The sequence below is a fragment of the Drosophila suzukii genome, chromosome 3 (genome assembly GCF_043229965.1).
Source record: "Drosophila suzukii chromosome 3, CBGP_Dsuzu_IsoJpt1.0, whole genome shotgun sequence".
Classification (NCBI taxonomy): domain Eukaryota; kingdom Metazoa; phylum Arthropoda; class Insecta; order Diptera; family Drosophilidae; genus Drosophila; species Drosophila suzukii.
This window is the reverse complement of record NC_092082.1, coordinates 5,779,805-5,798,820: the sequence shown is the minus strand read 5'-3', so window position 1 is coordinate 5,798,820 and position 19,016 is coordinate 5,779,805. Positions and strand designations below refer to the sequence as shown.

General features: G+C 39.5%; 2 protein-coding genes across 3 annotated transcripts; one reads left to right on the top strand and one right to left on the bottom strand.

The window, feature by feature from the left end:
- Nucleotides 1-561: 561 nt before the first annotated feature.
- CAH2 (Carbonic anhydrase 2) lies at nt 562-3,883 on the bottom strand. The gene is made up of 4 exons (XM_017077777.4): nt 3,631-3,883; nt 1,686-2,158; nt 1,395-1,622; nt 562-1,325 (listed from the first exon to the last, which is right to left on the bottom strand). The coding sequence occupies exons 1-4, from the start codon at nt 3,686-3,688 to the stop codon at nt 1,074-1,076; spliced, it is 1,011 nt and encodes a 336-aa protein (XP_016933266.3). The 5' UTR covers nt 3,689-3,883; the 3' UTR covers nt 562-1,073.
- Nucleotides 3,884-7,431: 3,548 nt separating this feature from the next.
- Nucleotides 7,432-18,025, top strand: Rh7 (Rhodopsin 7). Of its 2 annotated transcripts, none has more exons than XM_017078554.4 (4): nt 7,432-7,495; nt 15,404-15,933; nt 16,453-16,778; nt 17,130-18,025. In XM_017078554.4, exons 2-4 carry the CDS (start codon nt 15,569-15,571, stop codon nt 18,023-18,025), a joined length of 1,587 nt encoding a protein of 528 aa, XP_016934043.3. In that variant the 5' UTR covers nt 7,432-7,495; nt 15,404-15,568. The 2 variants fall into 2 exon arrangements, with proteins under 2 accessions (XP_016934043.3, XP_070851796.1); XM_070995695.1 differs by lacking the exon at nt 7,432-7,495 and adding an exon at nt 8,069-8,941.
- The last annotated feature ends 991 nt before the right edge of the window (nt 18,026-19,016 follow it).

The window sequence follows — 19,016 nt, the reverse complement described above, 5'->3', positions numbered from 1 at the left end:
CTCAAAAAATCACCACAAAATCCAATAAAGGCGTTATCACTTTTGTCAGCAATCCCTTTGTTTTGCTATATAGCTCACCACAAATTAAGATCGGAGCAATGAAAATTGCAGGCGGGGTATTTCTACACCTACTCATAGTTTCACTTCGCTTCGAGTATCTTATTTCAAACTAGTTTGCGAACTGTCCAACTATCTTATTTTCCGTCCTCAGCCGCGAACTGCTGTAGGTCCTTGCCGATACTGCAACTTATATCCATCACCCAATACTTATGTTCCATTGCTGACAATCAACTTGTAACCCAGGGGACGAATCTGTCTTATCCTCTAGAGGGCCAAAGAACCTATCTGTGATATACTTAAGCTGATTGCTTTGTTGTTTATCATAGCATCACATTTCGAAAGCCACATATTGTAATATGTAAATGCACAGGGCACATTAAATGACATTACTATTGCATGTTAATCGCATGGTGCAGCTTGTTTGCTGTGAACTGAGTTTACTATATCCCCCGAATGTCCCTCGGATCAATACTTCTCATACTGTTGAAACTGACAAACAAATTAACGCAATGGCCTTTTATTAATTTGTTTAATGGAAATCATTTTACATAATAAACAGCCTCATTTTGGCCGGACATTTTTAAATAAATATTTTTAAAAAAAATCAATATCATTACATAAAAACGTTTACAGGTCTTAAATCTAAGGTACACGAATAATGCCCGTGCCAGGCATTTAAAATCACAATGTGCACTGCCAAGTGGGTTCAACAGGCCTCTTTGGACGGATGGCGGTACGGTGGACAATCTCTGTGCGAGGTGCTGCATAATTGATGAGGAAGGGTATCGTGCCGGTTGAGGCTTCGCCCCCGCTTATTTGTTGGCCCGTAGATATATGGATGTCCTGCCGGAGGGAGGGCTCGTGCTTGGAAATTACCGGGACTCGTGTTTGGAAAACAAACAAACGACGGCGAACAAGAGTGGAAAATGTAAATTACAGCGCCTAATTGGACGCCTAAGCGCATACTAGGCATTTAACGATTTAACCTTCGATTCCCCGCCGCAGAACTCTAATTAAAAACCACTGAAAACGGAGGTCCTTAGCAGCGGTACGAGGACGAAAATGGCAGGTAGCAGGACTGCCAGGGAATGGGGCCTCCACTTGCCAGCTGCGTTTTCCGCATCCACAAATGGAACCGAATCCAAGTTGTCTATGTCCACATTTATATAGTTCTTGTACAAAACGCGATCGTTGAGTGGCTGGATGGGTCGGAAATTGTTCTTCAGATGATCATCGTTGGCTGTCAGCAGGCGAAAGGCGTTTAGCTGGGATAAAAATATTATAAATTAGTTCATTTTGTTATGAAATTATCATACAATAAAATAAATATTTACCTGCTTCTCCGTGATATCAATGGGAGCCGTGAAATCAATCCAGGTAACCTCCTCACTGCAAGGTGGAGTTGTCAGAGAACCTGTATAGCTGAAGTAGCTCTCCAAATGCTTGGAAATATATTCTCCCAGAGGCAGTGGGTTGGTCATGTTCACGGTTTTGCCTTTCCGGTCTATTTGGCTGAGCAAGTTCGTGAAGCCCTCATAGCCACCAGTGGAATTGACGCCAATCTGAAGATGTTAGAAATAACCAATTAAAACCGATTATATAAAATATTAAAAAAAAACTCTCACCTGAAAGAAGAAAGCCATCACGGCGATGCCATTATCCTGTCCCAGAGCGCTTGCAAAGTCGGGATATTCCAAATTCCGTAGAACCACATGGAGTTCGGCGGGATAAGCACGGTTATTGATCAGATCCTCACTGCCAATCGTATCGTTCTCGCCCCAATGAAAGTGGAACTGCTCAAACTGGTAACCCAAAGGAGTTTTCTCCGCCAGAGGACCACCCCTAACACTGGGCACCGTGTCCTCATCGAAACTCATCTTCACCAGCACTGTGTGACCATTGTTCGACATTTGAAAAGCCTTGGGGATTACGTTGAAATTGAAAAACTCCAGATTGGGAAACTTCTTCTCCACGGCATTGACCAAGTCGATGTTTATAGGACTCTGGTGCTTTCCGCTGCATCGTGCATAGTCCTCACCCCAATGCTCGGGTCCATGTCTACCCTCGTATCCAAAATCTTGGGCCAAGACCACCGAAGCTGAAATTAGAAAGTGCGTATAATATTTAGTATTTATTTCAGCGTTCGCTATTGACTTAAATATTAGGTATTGATCTTGGCCAATCCAAGTATAAAATGATATTTACTTTTCCTTTGAGGAAAAACAAACAGAGACTGCTAACCGATCTTCGCCAGGTGCTAATTGATAGATAAAGTCGGTGACATTTCGTGACATCGAGTGGGTGTGCAATCAGTGATACCTGTTTAGTAAAGCTATCTACTATTTTTGTTCGCAGCGAAACCTATAAATATGCGCTATGTGTGTCCTATTAATTTTGCACATTTTATTAATGCGTCGCCTGTCGTCATTGGGAATCTGTTCAGCCAGTTCAAACATCAAGACACCCTTAATTGCTCAATCAATTAGCATTAATCGACGAACAATTAAGCGTGTAAAGTTTATTTCAGTTTGCCGGGAATTTCTGTGAACTATTCAAGCCATAGAAAAGGGCGCAGCTGTCAGTTATAAATACGATCTGTAATATTTTCATTTTGCATACAAAAGACGATATTTTAAGCCAATTTGTGGGCCACAAAAAAATGCTAACAAAATCAGCAGGGCCTCCAAACCAAATTATTTCCCATTAGCGGGTTACCTAATTTATGGAAAATTTGAGTTAATTATCGACTAATTTCTATTAGCGTCAGTTTAGTATATTGTTCCAAACGTAGCTCACACCGGGATTAAATATGTTTAATACTTAATAGGCTAATTAAAAAACACTGTGGAAGCAATCTTTCATCGAATATATTCCCATTTCACTCAATGTGATTTTTTTACGACACATATCATGCGGTTTGGTCATGTCTGATTTTGATGATCACCATGGACAGTGATGACGAATAATCAAGAAACCCCGAATGGCAGGTACAAGGTTGAAGATCAATCAGGTGACCGACTCGCAAGTGGCTATTAATAAATTAAAAGTTCTATCACAAAACTAAGACCTCTAAACAAAAAGATTATTAAGACTTCTCACTGTGATTTCCAGCAGGTTTGTTTATTGATTTACAACCAAGATAATCGGGTAGTTATAAACTATAATGATTTATTTAACCATTTTATATATCATGTAAGATACGGTTTAAACGTATCTGCATTTATAATCTCTGACAATTTTGAAGTAGTTTTGTTGGGATCAAAGAAAGCAACTCTACATGTATATAAAGTCTTTACTTTACTTCAAACCAAAATATTGATTGTTTTCGGATTATTGTGTCTTTATCTTAGTAATGTGCTGTTGAGCAAACAAAACCAAAATATTTTTACATGACATCACAGTTTTATGAGAAGTTTATTACAGCCTTGACAATTGTTTAAATATTTGCTGTACTTAGTTATGAAAGCACTTTGCCGGCAAGGGATGATAGCATATCGTATCTTGATTAACGCACTTTTGTCAATAGTCCCTCATTATCAAGTGACACCTTTGTTTTGCCACATAGCTCACCACAAATCAAGATCGGGGCAATGACGATTGCCAGTGGGGTGTTGCGACACCTTCTCATGGTTACACTTTGCTATGGAGAGACTTTCCCGGAACACTGGCCTTATCTGGCTATCGGGCGCGACTAATTTATGAACTAAAACTATTTAAGGCAAGGCTGAAATCCAGCGGCTTTCGTAGGTTTTCCGTTCGACTGTCCCACTGTCTTATTTTCCGTGCTCGCCCGCCGAACGCGGTCACACAACTGCGGTTAGGCCCTCGACGACCCCGCTACTTATATCGCCTCGTCGGAGGTCTGTGTCTGCCGATTCAGTTGCTTCTGTTTTTGTTTGCAGCCAATTGAGTTGGAGCCCAGGGGACGGAACTTTCCAATATACTCGACTAGTGAAGAAGACACCATTTCAGGGCTCAAGCCCCCTAAAATCGCAGCCCAAAGCCTATGGAAATTTTCATACACTGTGCTGAGTTAGTGTTTTTGTCTTGGCCTATATGAGTTCTGAATAAATTGGATAAATATAGAACACATATAAAAAGCGAAAAACACACAAAATATATATATATATATATATGTAATAATATTTCCATGCCTATTATATCTGTATCATATTTAAATTGCAAATTTTAAGTTTCAAAACACAAAAACCCAACATAGTGTAAACATTCTCATAAAGGTTAACCATCCGGATGACTTTACGTTGCTCTAACCTTGCCATTGAGTCGCGGAATTTGGGTTACTTGGAATACTACTAAAACTATTCCACTCAATTTGATTCTATAAACATCAGCGGTACAGTTTTTAGTGTTTCTTTATTACACTAAGCTCTCCAAAAAAGTCACCGACCTTTAAATATCCCATTATAATGAGTGTTTATTAAGCATGGCTCATAATAGTAAACTGTTTTTTACCACTGTTTAATTAACAGAACCGAAGCTAATAGGCTTTAGATTGCTTCACTTAAACTATAAAGTTTTTTACTCTAATTGGCACTACGTTAAAAAGATTACAATTTGATTAAATTGTATTAAGTATATCTCATCCAATTGGGGAGAACAGGAACACACTGACTATTTTTAATATCCAAAACTAAATGGTGTTAAAATAGTTCCTAAAACAACAGTCATGGGTGTTTTCCTGCATTATCACTCGAAGCTTTTGAAGTATTCCGTTAGTTTAGTTACACCTTACATCATTGTGTCTCTTTGATAGCTTCTATATGCCGAGGAACCTGAGGTATCAAAGGGTATGCACGATTCGAGGAGTGAAGTCTCCGATTAGTTTATAGCCGAATGACTAATTGCGTGCGTGCTGGACTCAAGCGTCGTTTTTTGATGTCGATGAGTAACTGCCGACTTGGATGACTATGATAATATGATAAAAGTGGTCATCTAAGCCGGGGAAAGACCGAAAGACGAGACTGGAAAGTCAAATTACGATTGCTCGAGCGACTGTCGAAAGCCCTCGAAAGAGAGTGAGGACTTGAGATTCGAGGGGGTTACAAAACCGCAGGCTTTCGATGATCGACACCCAACAGTGTTGTTCATAAGTATGCTCAAATGTGGCTGGAGAAATGTGGGCGATTGAAGGGCTTATCTCTATATATACTATATCTGCGCTATACTTAGGCTGATTGCTTTGTTGTTTATCTTTGCATCACATGTCGCAGCCACAAATCGTAGTGCAATGTAAATGCACAGGGCACATTAAATGGCATTACTATTGCATGCTAATCGCATTGTGCAGCTTGTTTGCCTTGCACTGCGTAACCATTTCCCCGACATGGATAGCTTTTCACTTTCCCTCGAAGGGATCAATAATTCTCAATCTATTAAATCTGGCAAACAGATTAACGCAATGCCATTTCATTAGTTTGTTCATCAAACGAGCCCATCAGATTTACACTTTTTTATGGGTTTCAGCTTTTGGACTGGCCAAAAAATAGGCAACAACCAACTAACTGATTACTAATTCAATAGGCATAGTATTATTGTTAAAACCGGAATTTTGCATTAATTAAAGGCAGGGCAAAACTGTATCAATATGCCAAGACATTTGAGTAAAAGCTATATGATTAAACTTATATCATTATAGTTCAACTGTTTTAAATTTTAAATTTTAGTTCTAGATAAAGAAGTCTACTTAAGTACTTAGGATATAACTATGTTTTTTATATAAACAATTAATTATGCCATATATGGAGCGAAAACAATACGGATTTAATTGACTACAAAATGGTATAAAACGGAATTTGAACCTTACGAATGCATTTATCTGTTATGTGAATAGATCAGTTAAGCAATTAATTTAAACCAGGAAACGAATTATCGTAAGTTTAGAAATGCGTTCATTGCTTGGTTTTTTGCGGATACTTTTGCGGGTATTTTTTGGACCACTTACCGCCTGACTCATCCCGCGAAGTTAGGCTTTTGACAATGGAAATTTTTACCGGAGCTGTTAAGCATTTTGCATTGTCGTTCATCTGGGCAAACTGAGACTCTAAAGAGCGAGTGAGGCGTGTATTAAAACGACCTCCGTGATATGTCAAGCGGGAACATAAATGTCTGGTTCCACGAGCACAATGTCTACAATCTGGAAAAGTTGCGCAGAGAACACTTACGCTTATGCCCCGCTTTATAATAGACTCTTTTTGTATTCTTATTTCTAGTTTTTTTTTGTACAAGTCACTAATTACTCTGCTCGGATTTTTGGTTTGGGAAAGGGGAAGTACAGAAGTACAGAAGTACTCGCCGAGACAGGGACAGGCATCAGAAACAGAGAGAGTAAGTGCTTTTTTTCGTGCTTTGAGTTAGGAAACTGAAAACAAAATATACTACCAACCAGCGGCGAATGCGTAAATGTCGTATAATTTAGTGCCACAAAGCAAAACTTTTAATATCAGACCCGGGAAGACGACCTGCAAAAGTTCGGTGGTGTGTTTGGGCTGTACATATAAAAATGAATGCGACATTTTTTGAAATACTCTTTGAAAGAGATTCCATTGGGAAAGGGGTATGGGTAATGCTTTAGAATACTTGCGGAGTCTATAAAGTATTTTGAACGAATAAGTTGTAGTTTCCCCCTATTTGTATATATGTTAAAGGATAAAATTAACATTTAAATGAAGATAATTACATTTACATTTATTTTTGCAAATTAACTTCTGGATTTTATATAAAAAGTTAAAAATAAACAGGATTGTAAAAAAAGGAAGCAAACGCCATCGTTTTTTTCTGGCTATTTTTTTTTTGTCACGCAAGGGTATTAAAATATCACAATGGCATTTAAGTAAACATCCATTAGAGCTGAATTTTTTTATTTTCACTGATTACAAGCCCTGGCCAAGTTAAACCAAGAGCACTTGCCAACAGCTAACACAAAAACGACATGGTATTACGAAAAAAAGTAGGTACACAAATGAATAAATCGGCACAAACGTAGAGAGTTCGGCCGTGCAAAGGTAACCCCAGAGCATTACCCGTAATTGTGGCCAGGTTTGCAGTAGGCCAGACTACGGCAATCGACACCGTTGTTGGACAGGTCAGAAAGCTGGCTCAGAAAACAAACGGCTGTAAACAGCTAAGCCATCAGCAGCCACATCAATAATCATTAGAATTAGACCCGCTGGCATTTACAAAGGGGATCGTCAGGGGGGAGGCTGAAAAGGGAAATCGGTCTTTATCCGTATTTATTTTTAATTAAAGTGCAACTGCCGACTGGCTGCGGCTGGCTTTGCTCAATTTACGGACTCTAAAATAGTTCATGACGATGCTAAACCAGAAAAGTGCCGCCAGTTTGTCATCGCCGCTCGAACTCTATCATTTCGTACCGCAGTCAACCGCATAAATTCCTCGAAATGAACAATAGACCAAGGTGTTTATGAGCTGGTTAATACTTTGTAATAACCTTTTTTGATTCATGTACCTATTGAGCCATGAAAATCTGTTCTAACTGAAATAGTGTTGAGTGTTGAATTGAGGTGGCAGATTTTTTAATTATTAATCGGAATTAAGACGTTAAGCTTATAGTGTTGGAGTACATATATTAAATGATCAAGAAAATATTTTTAAAATATTTTAAAGATATAACAGGCATATACCTACAATAAATTTGAATATTGTAGGTCTACATATAAATATAAATAAATGTTAATATTGAATTGTTTTTAAAAATTTAAAAGATTTATATGCTGATGATATATGATATTAACTTGTGACTACTGCCAAAAACCCACGTGACTCTTTTACTGATGCGGCGAATAATTTATACCCTTAGTGTATCCACATTCACTCCTGCATTCCTACAAACCTTTTCCCAACACCGCATCAACGTAATGGTATATTCTGAAACATTAAATTAAAATCTGCATTATAGGGTTGCGGCTTTTTTGACACGCACACCTGTACCTCAATAGACCCCATGAATTCGAACAGGCAGTCCTTATCAATGAAAATCCCCCCATAACCCCAACTCACCCAGCCAAATTACAGAAACCATTGACTGACCGACCGGCAAACCGATACTTCTGGCCTACAGAGACTATCTCCAGGCATTCTTCGTCTGCCGAGTTCAAGAACAACACACAAGTGGCCGTAATGAAATGTGAACAGCCTTGGCAAATATGAGCCAACAAGCCAACTTATGCTGGGTGTAAAAAAAAGAAAACCGCATGCTGTATTTAAGAGCGGCGGAAAAACACTTTCTCTTTTGCGCCTGCTCGCTCGTTCGATTTCTCTTCAGGCATCCTGGGCTCGGGAAAAAGGATGCCGACAAGCAACAATTTTCATTGATAAAAACAGCAGCAGCTGGGTCCTGAAACTCAGTCGCACGCGAGTCTTCAGTCAGTCAGTTGGACGCTCTGGGATATTACGGATGTATCTTAATCCCTAAGCCATTGGCGGTATAATTAAAAATTGCGTATACGCCGCGTGTCAACAAGTAATAGCTTAACCATCGCACTCAAAGCCGCTAAGTCGTCAAAGGAAAGGCTTATAAACTCTGGTGGCTATATTTTTAAAGCATACCTATAACTTTTCCGGGTAATCGCCGGAAATTGAGTTAAAGTTTTTCGTGTCCGGTTGGCGCCATTTAGCCATTGGCGTTGACCAACTTTTGGACCTCGCTGATGATAAACTGAGAACTAAACTTTGTAAAGAGTCAGCTCTATTCGGAACCAAGTGGTCTTGGGAATAAAAAATTCAGAATTGAAAAGGACACAATTCGGTGGAAAATCAGTTGCAATGCTGCAATGCACAAAGGGAAATCAGTAAAGTGACCTTTTAAGTTCACGAAAACAAGATAACTCAATAATCACGGCAGGTGAGCACAGCCATTTCCCATAACCATTTTTTATCTCTCCATAAACATCTCGTCTCCTTAGATAAAACTTGTAGTGTAACTTGGAATATGTTGAACTTTGTTTACTTGCCAACAAAAAAACAGTTGATTATTGTCGCAAAATGGGGAATCAATCAGCAAACTCTGCGTATATTTACTTTGCAATTGTTTTGTTCAATACAAAAGTATTTGCAATCATTTTCAACTGATTTGATTTCTGTCACTTTAACCCGCATCTGTATGCCAACGGATACGAAAAATTACTTTCCTATCAAAAGCAGAACAAATATCCTACATTAGTCAGACAATCACAGTTTTTCTGGGAACTTTGTTCTATATTAAAATTAATTATTTTGCCTTTGCTGAATGCTAAACTGCACTGCAAGAGATGTAAATCAAATATTAAATTGAATGGTTAATGTGAAAAATAATTTTAATCGTGGGAGTTTCAATCAAATTCCTTTGCAAAGGTATTTTAGTGAAATTACCTTTTGCATACTTTTAAGCACTGATGTATCTCGCCCATTATTAAATTATATCGAATTTTGTAAAACAATCAAATGGATTAGAGGGATTTAGGCTTAGCAAAAACGTTTTGTTTAAATAATTGGCATTAATTTGATGGAGGTCTACTTAGGTAGGGCTTATTTTTATTAGCCCGCAGTACAAGCAAAACACTTGAGCCAACCCAGCTAAGAATAAGCGGCTTTTGCTAATGGGAAAAAGTGGAATACCTTCGAATTAATGGCCAAGTGCAGGCTGCTCTCTTTCTGGCAATCCGAGCCCTCCTGGCTGATTTCCTTTTGGCTCTGGGTGCCTTCTTTGTTTGGCCGACACACCTGAGTGGCGACGTTCCATACAGCGTTTTCCCGCTTTCCCACTTTTCCGCTTTCCCAGCAAAATACGTAGAGCCCGGCATCTCGGATAAGATTGGCCAAACTGTAAGCCCCATGAAGTGGTCTTCAGTGGACGTCAGCCGCATTTCTTGGGGGCGCTTCTCGAGCAGTTGGCCTCGGAGATGGCTCTTTGGATGTCTTGGAGATGTGCAGTTCATCCCTTCCATTCCATTTCCCCTGGCCAGGCATTCCCATATGCAAACGGTGAGTGCTCTTGACTGTTTTGCCTACATTCCGGCCACTGCACCTACGGATGGCAGATGGTTGATGGTTCGCCAGTTGGTCACAATGGCAATCCGCTTCTTAAAGGCACCGTGGCTTAATTCAGGCCAGATTGAACACTTGACATGCCCTAATGCGGTGCAGAGTTCTCCGTTTCAGCAGCATAAGCCATCAGCATTAGCATTCATCGCTGCTACACGGAGAAAAAATATCATTTACTTGACTGGTCAACGAATTTCATGGATGAATACACACCATTTTGACAATTTTATTCATTTAAAAATTCAACAAAAAAATGTTTTTATATTCAGTTGTTTATTTTTTGGAAAGTAAACATGCTGCAGATTTATTTAGACAGTGACATGTTGGTCATCAATTCGATTCCGAGAATGACAGTTAATCAAAATATTCTAATTTACACTGTTCAAATTTGGCGCTAAGTTTATATGTTCGGAGGACATTGAATCTATGTTTTTATTAAGCACACAAAAACTATTGGCAGACAAAAAATTGTAAATTTTAAATATAATAGCAGGCACAAAGCTCTTATAGCCTTAAATTCAGGCAAAATTCTCATGAACTTTAATATAAATTTCGGCCAAGTTAACTGGCATTCTTAAAATAGCAAATTCCCTGTTCTGAAAACTGCCAAGCGATTTCAGTTTGGTACTCCAAAAATAGAAACTTCCCTTTCCAGTTCTGGAAACCAACAAAATCATTGAATTCTTTGGTTTTTTAAACCGCTTAAAGATTCAGGGAATTTTTAAAAGGTACTAAGTTTTTCCTGTATGCATGTTTAGGCGGTTAAGAGCCTGTTGATGATGGCGGCGTGGAACTATCTGTTCTGTCACAGCCTTGGGCTTTGCATTTGGTGGGAAAACCAGACCAGTCGAGCACGTGCCCTGGATGGAAAAAAAGGGGAAAGGGGGATTGGTTATGAGGAAAAGGCTGAGTGCAGATGAGGACTGCAATAAACTGCCATACATAAGTGAAAATTGTGAAATGAAAACTTGCGCGAACATAAATCAATATACCCAAGGGGGGGTCATGGGATCTCATGGCAAGGGAAAAATAGAAAAAAAACCAAAAAATCCAAACGGAAAACGTCCCCGACTCAGGTTTACCTCCTCTTAAAGCCTGGCTGCCGACTAGATTCCATGTTTATGAATCAGCTGCGAAACGTTCCCCTCCAGCTGGTGTTACCCTTTGAAACCAGGATGCAGGACAAAAGGGGTGGCACATTACCCGTCTGATCCGGACACATGTGATTGCGTGGGTGGCGTGGGCTGCCTTGTGCTAACTTGGGAAAAAATTTGATTTACAAAAAATGTGACTTAAATTGCTTATGTGAACGTGATTTCGTGACTTTAGCTTATTTGCTTTGGGTTTTAAATGTGATGTCGAGGCCATTTTTGTTGTCGATTTAAGGGTTAAAAAAAGGTGTTAAGCCAATAAAAAAAGGTTGCACATTTTTGCACAAATGGAAGATTGGATTATAAAAGTATACAATATTATATTAAATATATTTAAGTTCCAGACTTCTCTTTTGGTCCCTTTTGGCTTTAACAAAATATTTCATCTGTACCCATAAATATATTCAAGGATAGTAGAAAAACCTTCTACGAAATAGTATAATAGTAATTAAAATCATTTGATATCAAAGTTCCAGTCTCTGTGGTTGGTCGTAAATATTATTATTTATCCTATATATTTTCATTTTTGTAGAAACTAAATGTAGAATAACATTATTTAAAATCATTTGTTATCTAAGTTCCAATCTTCTGTGATTTTAGACTTTACTAAACTATAAAGGTAGTTTAAATAGATGTAGTATATCTGAATACGTCCACCATTTTCGGGTTACATTCTCAAAAGAATGAATTATGTTATATGAACATTAAGCGGAAAAACAATTCCTCGCCCTTAAGCAAAGAGATTTTCCCTTTTCCGATTTATCCTTTAGCCCCTTAACTTAAAGCCAAAAACCATTTACATTGCAATTATGGTGGCAGCTTCGTCTGCAGACGTCAAGAGAAAAAATCCAAAAAAACTGTTAAAATTGAAACTTAATTTAAATAAATTATTTTCTTGCTCTTTTGCAAGCGTTGTTAGTGCTTTTCCGCTTTTTCACCAAGTGCCTGGATAATTGTATCCGGGCAATCATCCCGCATTTCCAGTTGCCGCAGGACATGAACAAAACAGAACAGAACTGAACACTTTAAAACCATTTCCACCCGTAATTAAATTTTGAGAGCGGTTGAAATTGTGGCGGCAAAATAAAGGGCGAAATGCATTTGCCAGCGAAACATTTGTGCAACCAGCCAAAATGCGCATATCCGCCATGGAAAAATCAGCGCCTAAGTGATGGTTCCGTTTTTGTTTAGTGCTCAGCATTTTGGCCTTGACGAGCCGAATGCGGCTGATAGGAGGGGATAATTTGCAAAAAGTCTGGCCCTGGCCGTTAAGAGAACTTGGCCTAATCGAATGAATGTGAATGGGCCCAAAAATGTCACGCCTGCCTGCATATTCCTTTGACAGGTTTCTTAATAGCTCTCACTGCTCAGTTGGGTCCTTTGATCATCCTGAATGACCCTCAATTGCCCTAATCGGTTTCCAAAGAGCCTAGCACAAAAGGCATAACAGAGGCTATTTAAATAACAAACACAGGGAGACAAACATTAAGCATTTAAATTGTATTTAACTATTACCTACAACTATAAATATTTTTAATCAAGTTATAAATTTACATGATTTATTTAAGAGGACTAAGAGTCAGTTTACCTACATTTTAGAACTGCAAATACCCTTCTCAACATTTTAATCAACTTGTAAATTGACTTGATTAAAGGGGATTTAGAAAAGGTCTTCATTGATATGCAAAAGGTTGGCCTTAAACTGTCTTAGGGGAATACCCCCATTTTACTAAATACTGATGTTTGTTTAAAGCCAACTTAAATAATAATTGGGGTATCTGAGATACATAAATCAAATTGAAATAACTTTAGTATTCTGTAAACTTTATAAATTTATCAAGCAAAATAACAAATTGATAAGTACATGAACAACAACTAATCAGTCTGTTTTCTATAGATGTCAAATAAGAATACTTTGATGTATCATAGGCATGTACTTTGTGGAACTTTACCAAACAAAAATTCTGATATCAGGACAGTCTTTTAGAGCTTCGTAACTAGGTACCTTTAACGAGCATTCAAAAGCAGTCTGTGCACATTTCAAATTAACTGACAGAAGTGTGTAAGCCCTTTGACTGCCAACAAGCTGGGAAATTGTACCGGCAAGGGACGCATTCCCATATCCTATTTAGATGATTAATTGCCAATGTCACAGCAGCCTGTTTCCCCAATGGCAAGGCATTCGATTTTCCACAAAATTCACTTTGCATTCAGTTGGAACAGAAGTCAAAACAAAAACTAGCACCCTTTTTTGTATGCGGAGAACGAGAGCAAAGACAAATTTCAATTGGCCAATTAGTGTCATTTAACTGGTAAAGTACGCCGTTTTCAAAGCGGAACTCTATGTACAATTTATATGTATATGTATATTTTTCAGCGGATATTTCACAAAAGGCAAAGTCGTCGACTTTGTTTTGATGTTTCCAGAGTTGTAAATATAATAAGCGAAACTCTTGGGCAAAAATGCACGGGACATAGGTCACTTCTAGTCCTTCGCAGATGCCAAAGTTGTAGTTGCTCCTCTGCAGCTGCTGCATTTGTTGCTGCCTTTCGGTTCTTGGCAAAAAGTTTCGAGCTCAGAATTTGTCTTTGGCCAAGTGCTGTTTATGCTCGGGTTCCTTTCCCCAGAAGTTCGTGTTTGAGTTTCAGCCGGAAAACACTTGCGGCAAGACCTCAGATTCAAAAAGCCCGCCGGGCTCACGTGGCTGCCTGCAAGTTATTTAATAAGCAATTAAGTTCCCTAATTAAATACATTTTCTTAGAGATTTACATAATAAGTAATCTAGCCCAAGCCTTCTTTCCAACCGGACGGTAATTGATTTGCCATGTCCGAGTGGTTTGAGTTACCAAACTTTATTTGATTTCATTTTCACTTGTTAACTTATCATGAACTAAAACCAGATGAGCTAACAAGATAGAAAGGAAAGCTTTGAAATCGAACCTGTAATACTCTTGAAGATTAATAGGTAATCCCTAAGGCTTTTGTCTTTATGACACTTGCCCAAGGCCTTATGACAATTTCTTGGTATTTAATTTATTTAATATACAAATTCATAAAAGCTTGTCAGTCTGTTGAGTCTTTATTTCTAAGGACCTAAAACAATTTATTAAAAGAATTTCAGCTTGTCATTGTTTTTCCTTTCGCAATATTACATTTTTTTGGGCCCGTCTCAGTTACTTGGGGATTTGTTTTTTGTGGCCTAAAAGCATTGGCAACGGATAATATTAATGGAGAAATTTAAAGGCTCGCATGTCACAAAGGAATTTAAATTTCTGGCGGGTTGGCGATGATAAAGGAGTTTAAAGAGTGGAAAGGCTAGCACTAAAACTGTATAAGTCATCTTCACATTTTTAGAATTCATTTGGGCAAAGGAATTTTGTTTTACCCCGCACCCATTTATTTCAGATAATCATGAAATAGAGTTTGGGTTCTATTTTTTTTAAACCTGTCAATCGAAAATATAAACAAACAAATTTCATGTATCCACTTTTATAAACTCATTCTTAAAATTATAATACTCTTTTTCAAGGGTAAAGAGCATATTAAAATTGCATGCAAGCTTTATTGGAATACTTGTACCTTACACAAAGGATCACAGAACAAATTGAAGCCCGCACTTTGTACACTTATCAGAAATTGAATTAACTTCAAGTTGCGGCTTAACTGAGTTCGCTTTGCAAAATACATACATAAAAAACTTTCTTAATCAGTAAAGAGCAGAGGAAATATTTAGTTCGACATTGTGTTCAACTTTAACCGAATAGTTAACACAATGTTATTGGTTTCCCGCTGCTTTTAATAACTTTTTCCTGCCAAGCCCACAACCTGTGGTATTTTTTTGCTGGTGCTCTGAAAAAAGTTCGACCCAAGATTATTGGTTTCAAGCTGCTTCAATCAGCACTTCAAACAAAAAATATAAAACTTCATTTAAGGCAAGCTATTGCTGGCTATTAAAGTGAATTCGGATGAAAGGCAGCTTGGAAAGTATAAATGAAATAATCTTGACTAAGGCCGAAAGCTAAGGCTTTAAGCTGTGATTAAATTTAGTACAAGAAGACATCTTAATCCCGAAGCGCTTAATTAAATAGAGCATCGATTAAGAAAACTCACTTTTTATCTGCTCTACTTTTAGGGTCACCGGCGGACAGCTAATTGCAGCTAACCCCATTGGCATTTAGCAAACGGAAAATGCTTCGTGACCGCTGCAACCACATAGCACCACCACCATCCGCATCCGCATCGGCATCCGCGTCCACATCCGCATCCACACCAGTGGAACTGGTGGCATCCACGCCAAATGCGGCAGTTGAGGCGCTGGCAAGTAAATAAGCGCCATTTTCGCGTCCACCTTTGCGGGCACGTTCTGGATCCGGATTGTTGGCTCTCCGAACTCGTAAATTTTTGGGGCCTCAACCAAGTCAGTCAAGGCATGGAGGCCATCATCATGACGACCCTGCCCACACTGACGACGGATGCCGGTGACAGCAGCAGCTTTTGGCTAACTGGAGCCCTCTCGCTCTCCGAAATGTTGGCCAACTCGAGCCACGTCCCCACTGGAAGCCCATCCTCGTCGGCTGGAAATCCATCGGCGGCATCATCGGCGGTAAATGTGGCCAAGGACCACGAGAAGCACGTGAATGACAGCGTTTCTACGGGTCTAAGGTAAGGTATCCCCATACCTGTGCCTATGCTTATACCCACATTCACTTTCACATCCATGGCACATTTTCCATGCTCGTGACTGGCTCAACAAGTCATCGCGATAAGCTCGGCTTAATTTTCTAGGACCTGCATTCAACTAATGTTCTTAGAATGCCATTGTATAACGTACAAGTAGTGCAACTGCAAAGGGGTGAATAATCAGATTACGTAAGTGGCGGCTTTAAGCCTATGACTAGATTATCTACTTCATAGAACCCAGTGTTCTATATAAGCCGTTAAGTTTATAAGACAACAAGTTGGAATTTATTGGATTTAGGAAGGTTTGTAATAATACAACCGTAAAATATATAATACAAAGTAAAAATTCTCGCGAATTCTTCAGATTTTCAATGCAATTTATAGGATTTTTTTGATAAAAATGTGCATTTAATTTAATAATAATTTTTGTTTTTAAAAATGCTTTAAAATTCAATCTAAAATAATTTAATTAATTATACACATGGTTTTTTATTGCTTCAGCAACTACAGTTCATACCCTAGCTACATTCACTACCGGGACAAATACGACCTGAGCTACATCGCCAAGGTGAATCCCTTTTGGCTGCAGTTCGAGCCACCTAAGTCGAGCACATTCCTTGTGATGGCGGCCCTCTACTGTCTTATATCGGTGGTGGGATGTGTGGGCAATGCGTTCGTCATCTTTATGTTCGCAAACCGCAAATCACTGCGGACTCCGGCCAACATTCTGGTGATGAACCTGGCCATCTGCGACTTTCTGATGCTCATCAAGTGTCCAATTGCCATATACAACAACATCAAGGAGGGACCAGCTCTGGGGGATATAGGTGAGTGTTTACAGAGTATTTAAAATATTTACTTGAGTAGGTGTTAGAAATATTTTTATATAGGATTATTATTAGATACAGGGACCTACATTCAAAACAGCGGTTGCAGGCAAAAATTGATACTCTGTATTTCACTTGTGTGAATAATTTTCACAATGCTGCACACTGTTTGTGTGACGGCAGGGAAATTGCAGAGCTTTTTTCAATTCCCGCCGGCCGCTGATTTGTAACCAAAAACTCCTGATTGAGAAACACAATATTCCTGCCGTTCAAAGAGATGGGCTTTCCTGCTTTTTTTGGCTTAAAATAGAGGTGTTCCCAAAAAAGAACTAACCGACTTTCCACCCACAGCCTGTCGCCTCTACGGATTTGTGGGCGGCCTAAGTGGTACGTGCGCCATTGGAACCCTTACCGCCATCGCCCTGGACCGATACAACGTAGTGGTCCACCCACTCCAGCCCCTGAGACGCTGTTCCCGCCTACGCTCCTACCTGATTATCCTGCTAATCTGGTGCTACAGCTTCCTGTTCGCGGTAATGCCGGCCCTGGACATTGGGCTATCGGTATATGTGCCCGAGGGATTTTTGACCACCTGCAGCTTCGACTATCTCAACAAGGAGACCCCCGCCCGCATCTTTATGGCTCTGTTCTTCGTGGCGGCCTACTGCATCCCGCTAACCGCCATTGTGTACTCCTACTTCTATATCCTCAAAGTGGTCTTCACGGCGAGTCGCATTCAATCGAACAAGGACAAGGCCAAAACGGAGCAGAAGTTGGCCTTCATTGTGGCGGCCATCATTGGATTGTGGTTTCTGGCCTGGTCCCCCTATGCCATTGTGGCCATGATGGGAGTCTTCGGCCTGGAGCGTCACATAACCCCACTGGGCTCCATGATTCCTGCGCTCTTCTGCAAAACAGCCGCCTGCGTGGATCCCTACCTGTATGCGGCCACCCATCCGCGGTTTCGCGTTGAGGTAAGGATGCTGTTCTACGGACGCGGCGTCCTGAGAAGGGTGTCCACCACCAGGTCCTCGTATATGACACGATCCCGATCCTCGTTCACCCACCGATTGCGCAGCAGCAACACCGGTGAGGGAGGTGGCCAGGGGGATCACCGTATGGAGACCTACCTGATGAACAACAACCTGATGATGGTGCCCGAGGAGACGGAGGAGAACGAGGAGATCGTCGTGGTGGCCGAGATCAACAATTCGGTGAGCAGTGTCATGGAACAGAGTAAGTTCTGAAGGATCCCCACAATGGAATCGGATCTGCGAGGAAAGAAAGCGAGTATTCCATTATTAAATTCTTCACCATAACTTGTAAAACTAAGTCCTACCTTATTTTAATTGTTTTCTATAAAATCTTAAATAGCCAAGGGAATTAATAGCTATACCTAGTATACAATTTCCCCATCTGAATAAGTAACAATTCCATTGTTCATTAAAAACTTTCGTGTTTTGTATCACAATAGAATCTATCATGGGAAAATCCGCAATATTATTAAGTCTGATTGATATGACTAATCATAAATAGTATGGATCGACTCAAGTTTCATTGTTGGACTAATCAAACTTGTATGTGGAAATAACCGACCGAGCAGCAGGACTTAGTCCAAGTAATTTCTCTTTCCAACACCAGATGCCCATGGCATTGTTGAGTGGGCTGAATGCAATGTCATTGATGGACCTACAATTGAAGTGAAAATAATAAATAGAAATGAAGCAGGGAAATCCGCCGGGCAGTGGGAATTGGACAAGGAGCAACGACAGTAGTGATAGTAACCATATTTAATGAGCTTATGTGATGTTTAGACAGAGGGGGGAATGAATGTAGAATGGACACCAAACTCGATTGACGTATAGACAGCCGATAATAGGTGGGGGTCCTATTATGTGGATTCCAAAGGAATGTCGAAGTTAGTACAAAGAAGGGGTGCAGAGCGGGGATTAGAAACCGAATTTGATAGGGAAATTATACATAATTTCAGGGAAAGTCACTCAGAACTAAGGTCCAGCCTTGGGTATTGAATGCCAGCAAGCGGACTTGCAGATATTTTGCATTGCATTGTTTAGTATTTGGGGATAGAACAATCATAAAAGATTGCTGGCTTATTGTATTTCAATTGTATTATTGTATAATGACAAATTAAACTAATTGCGTTTATATCTCAATGTCTAAACCGCTGGCGTATCTGTGTATCTTATAGGTATTATAGATTGTATACAATGTCTACTC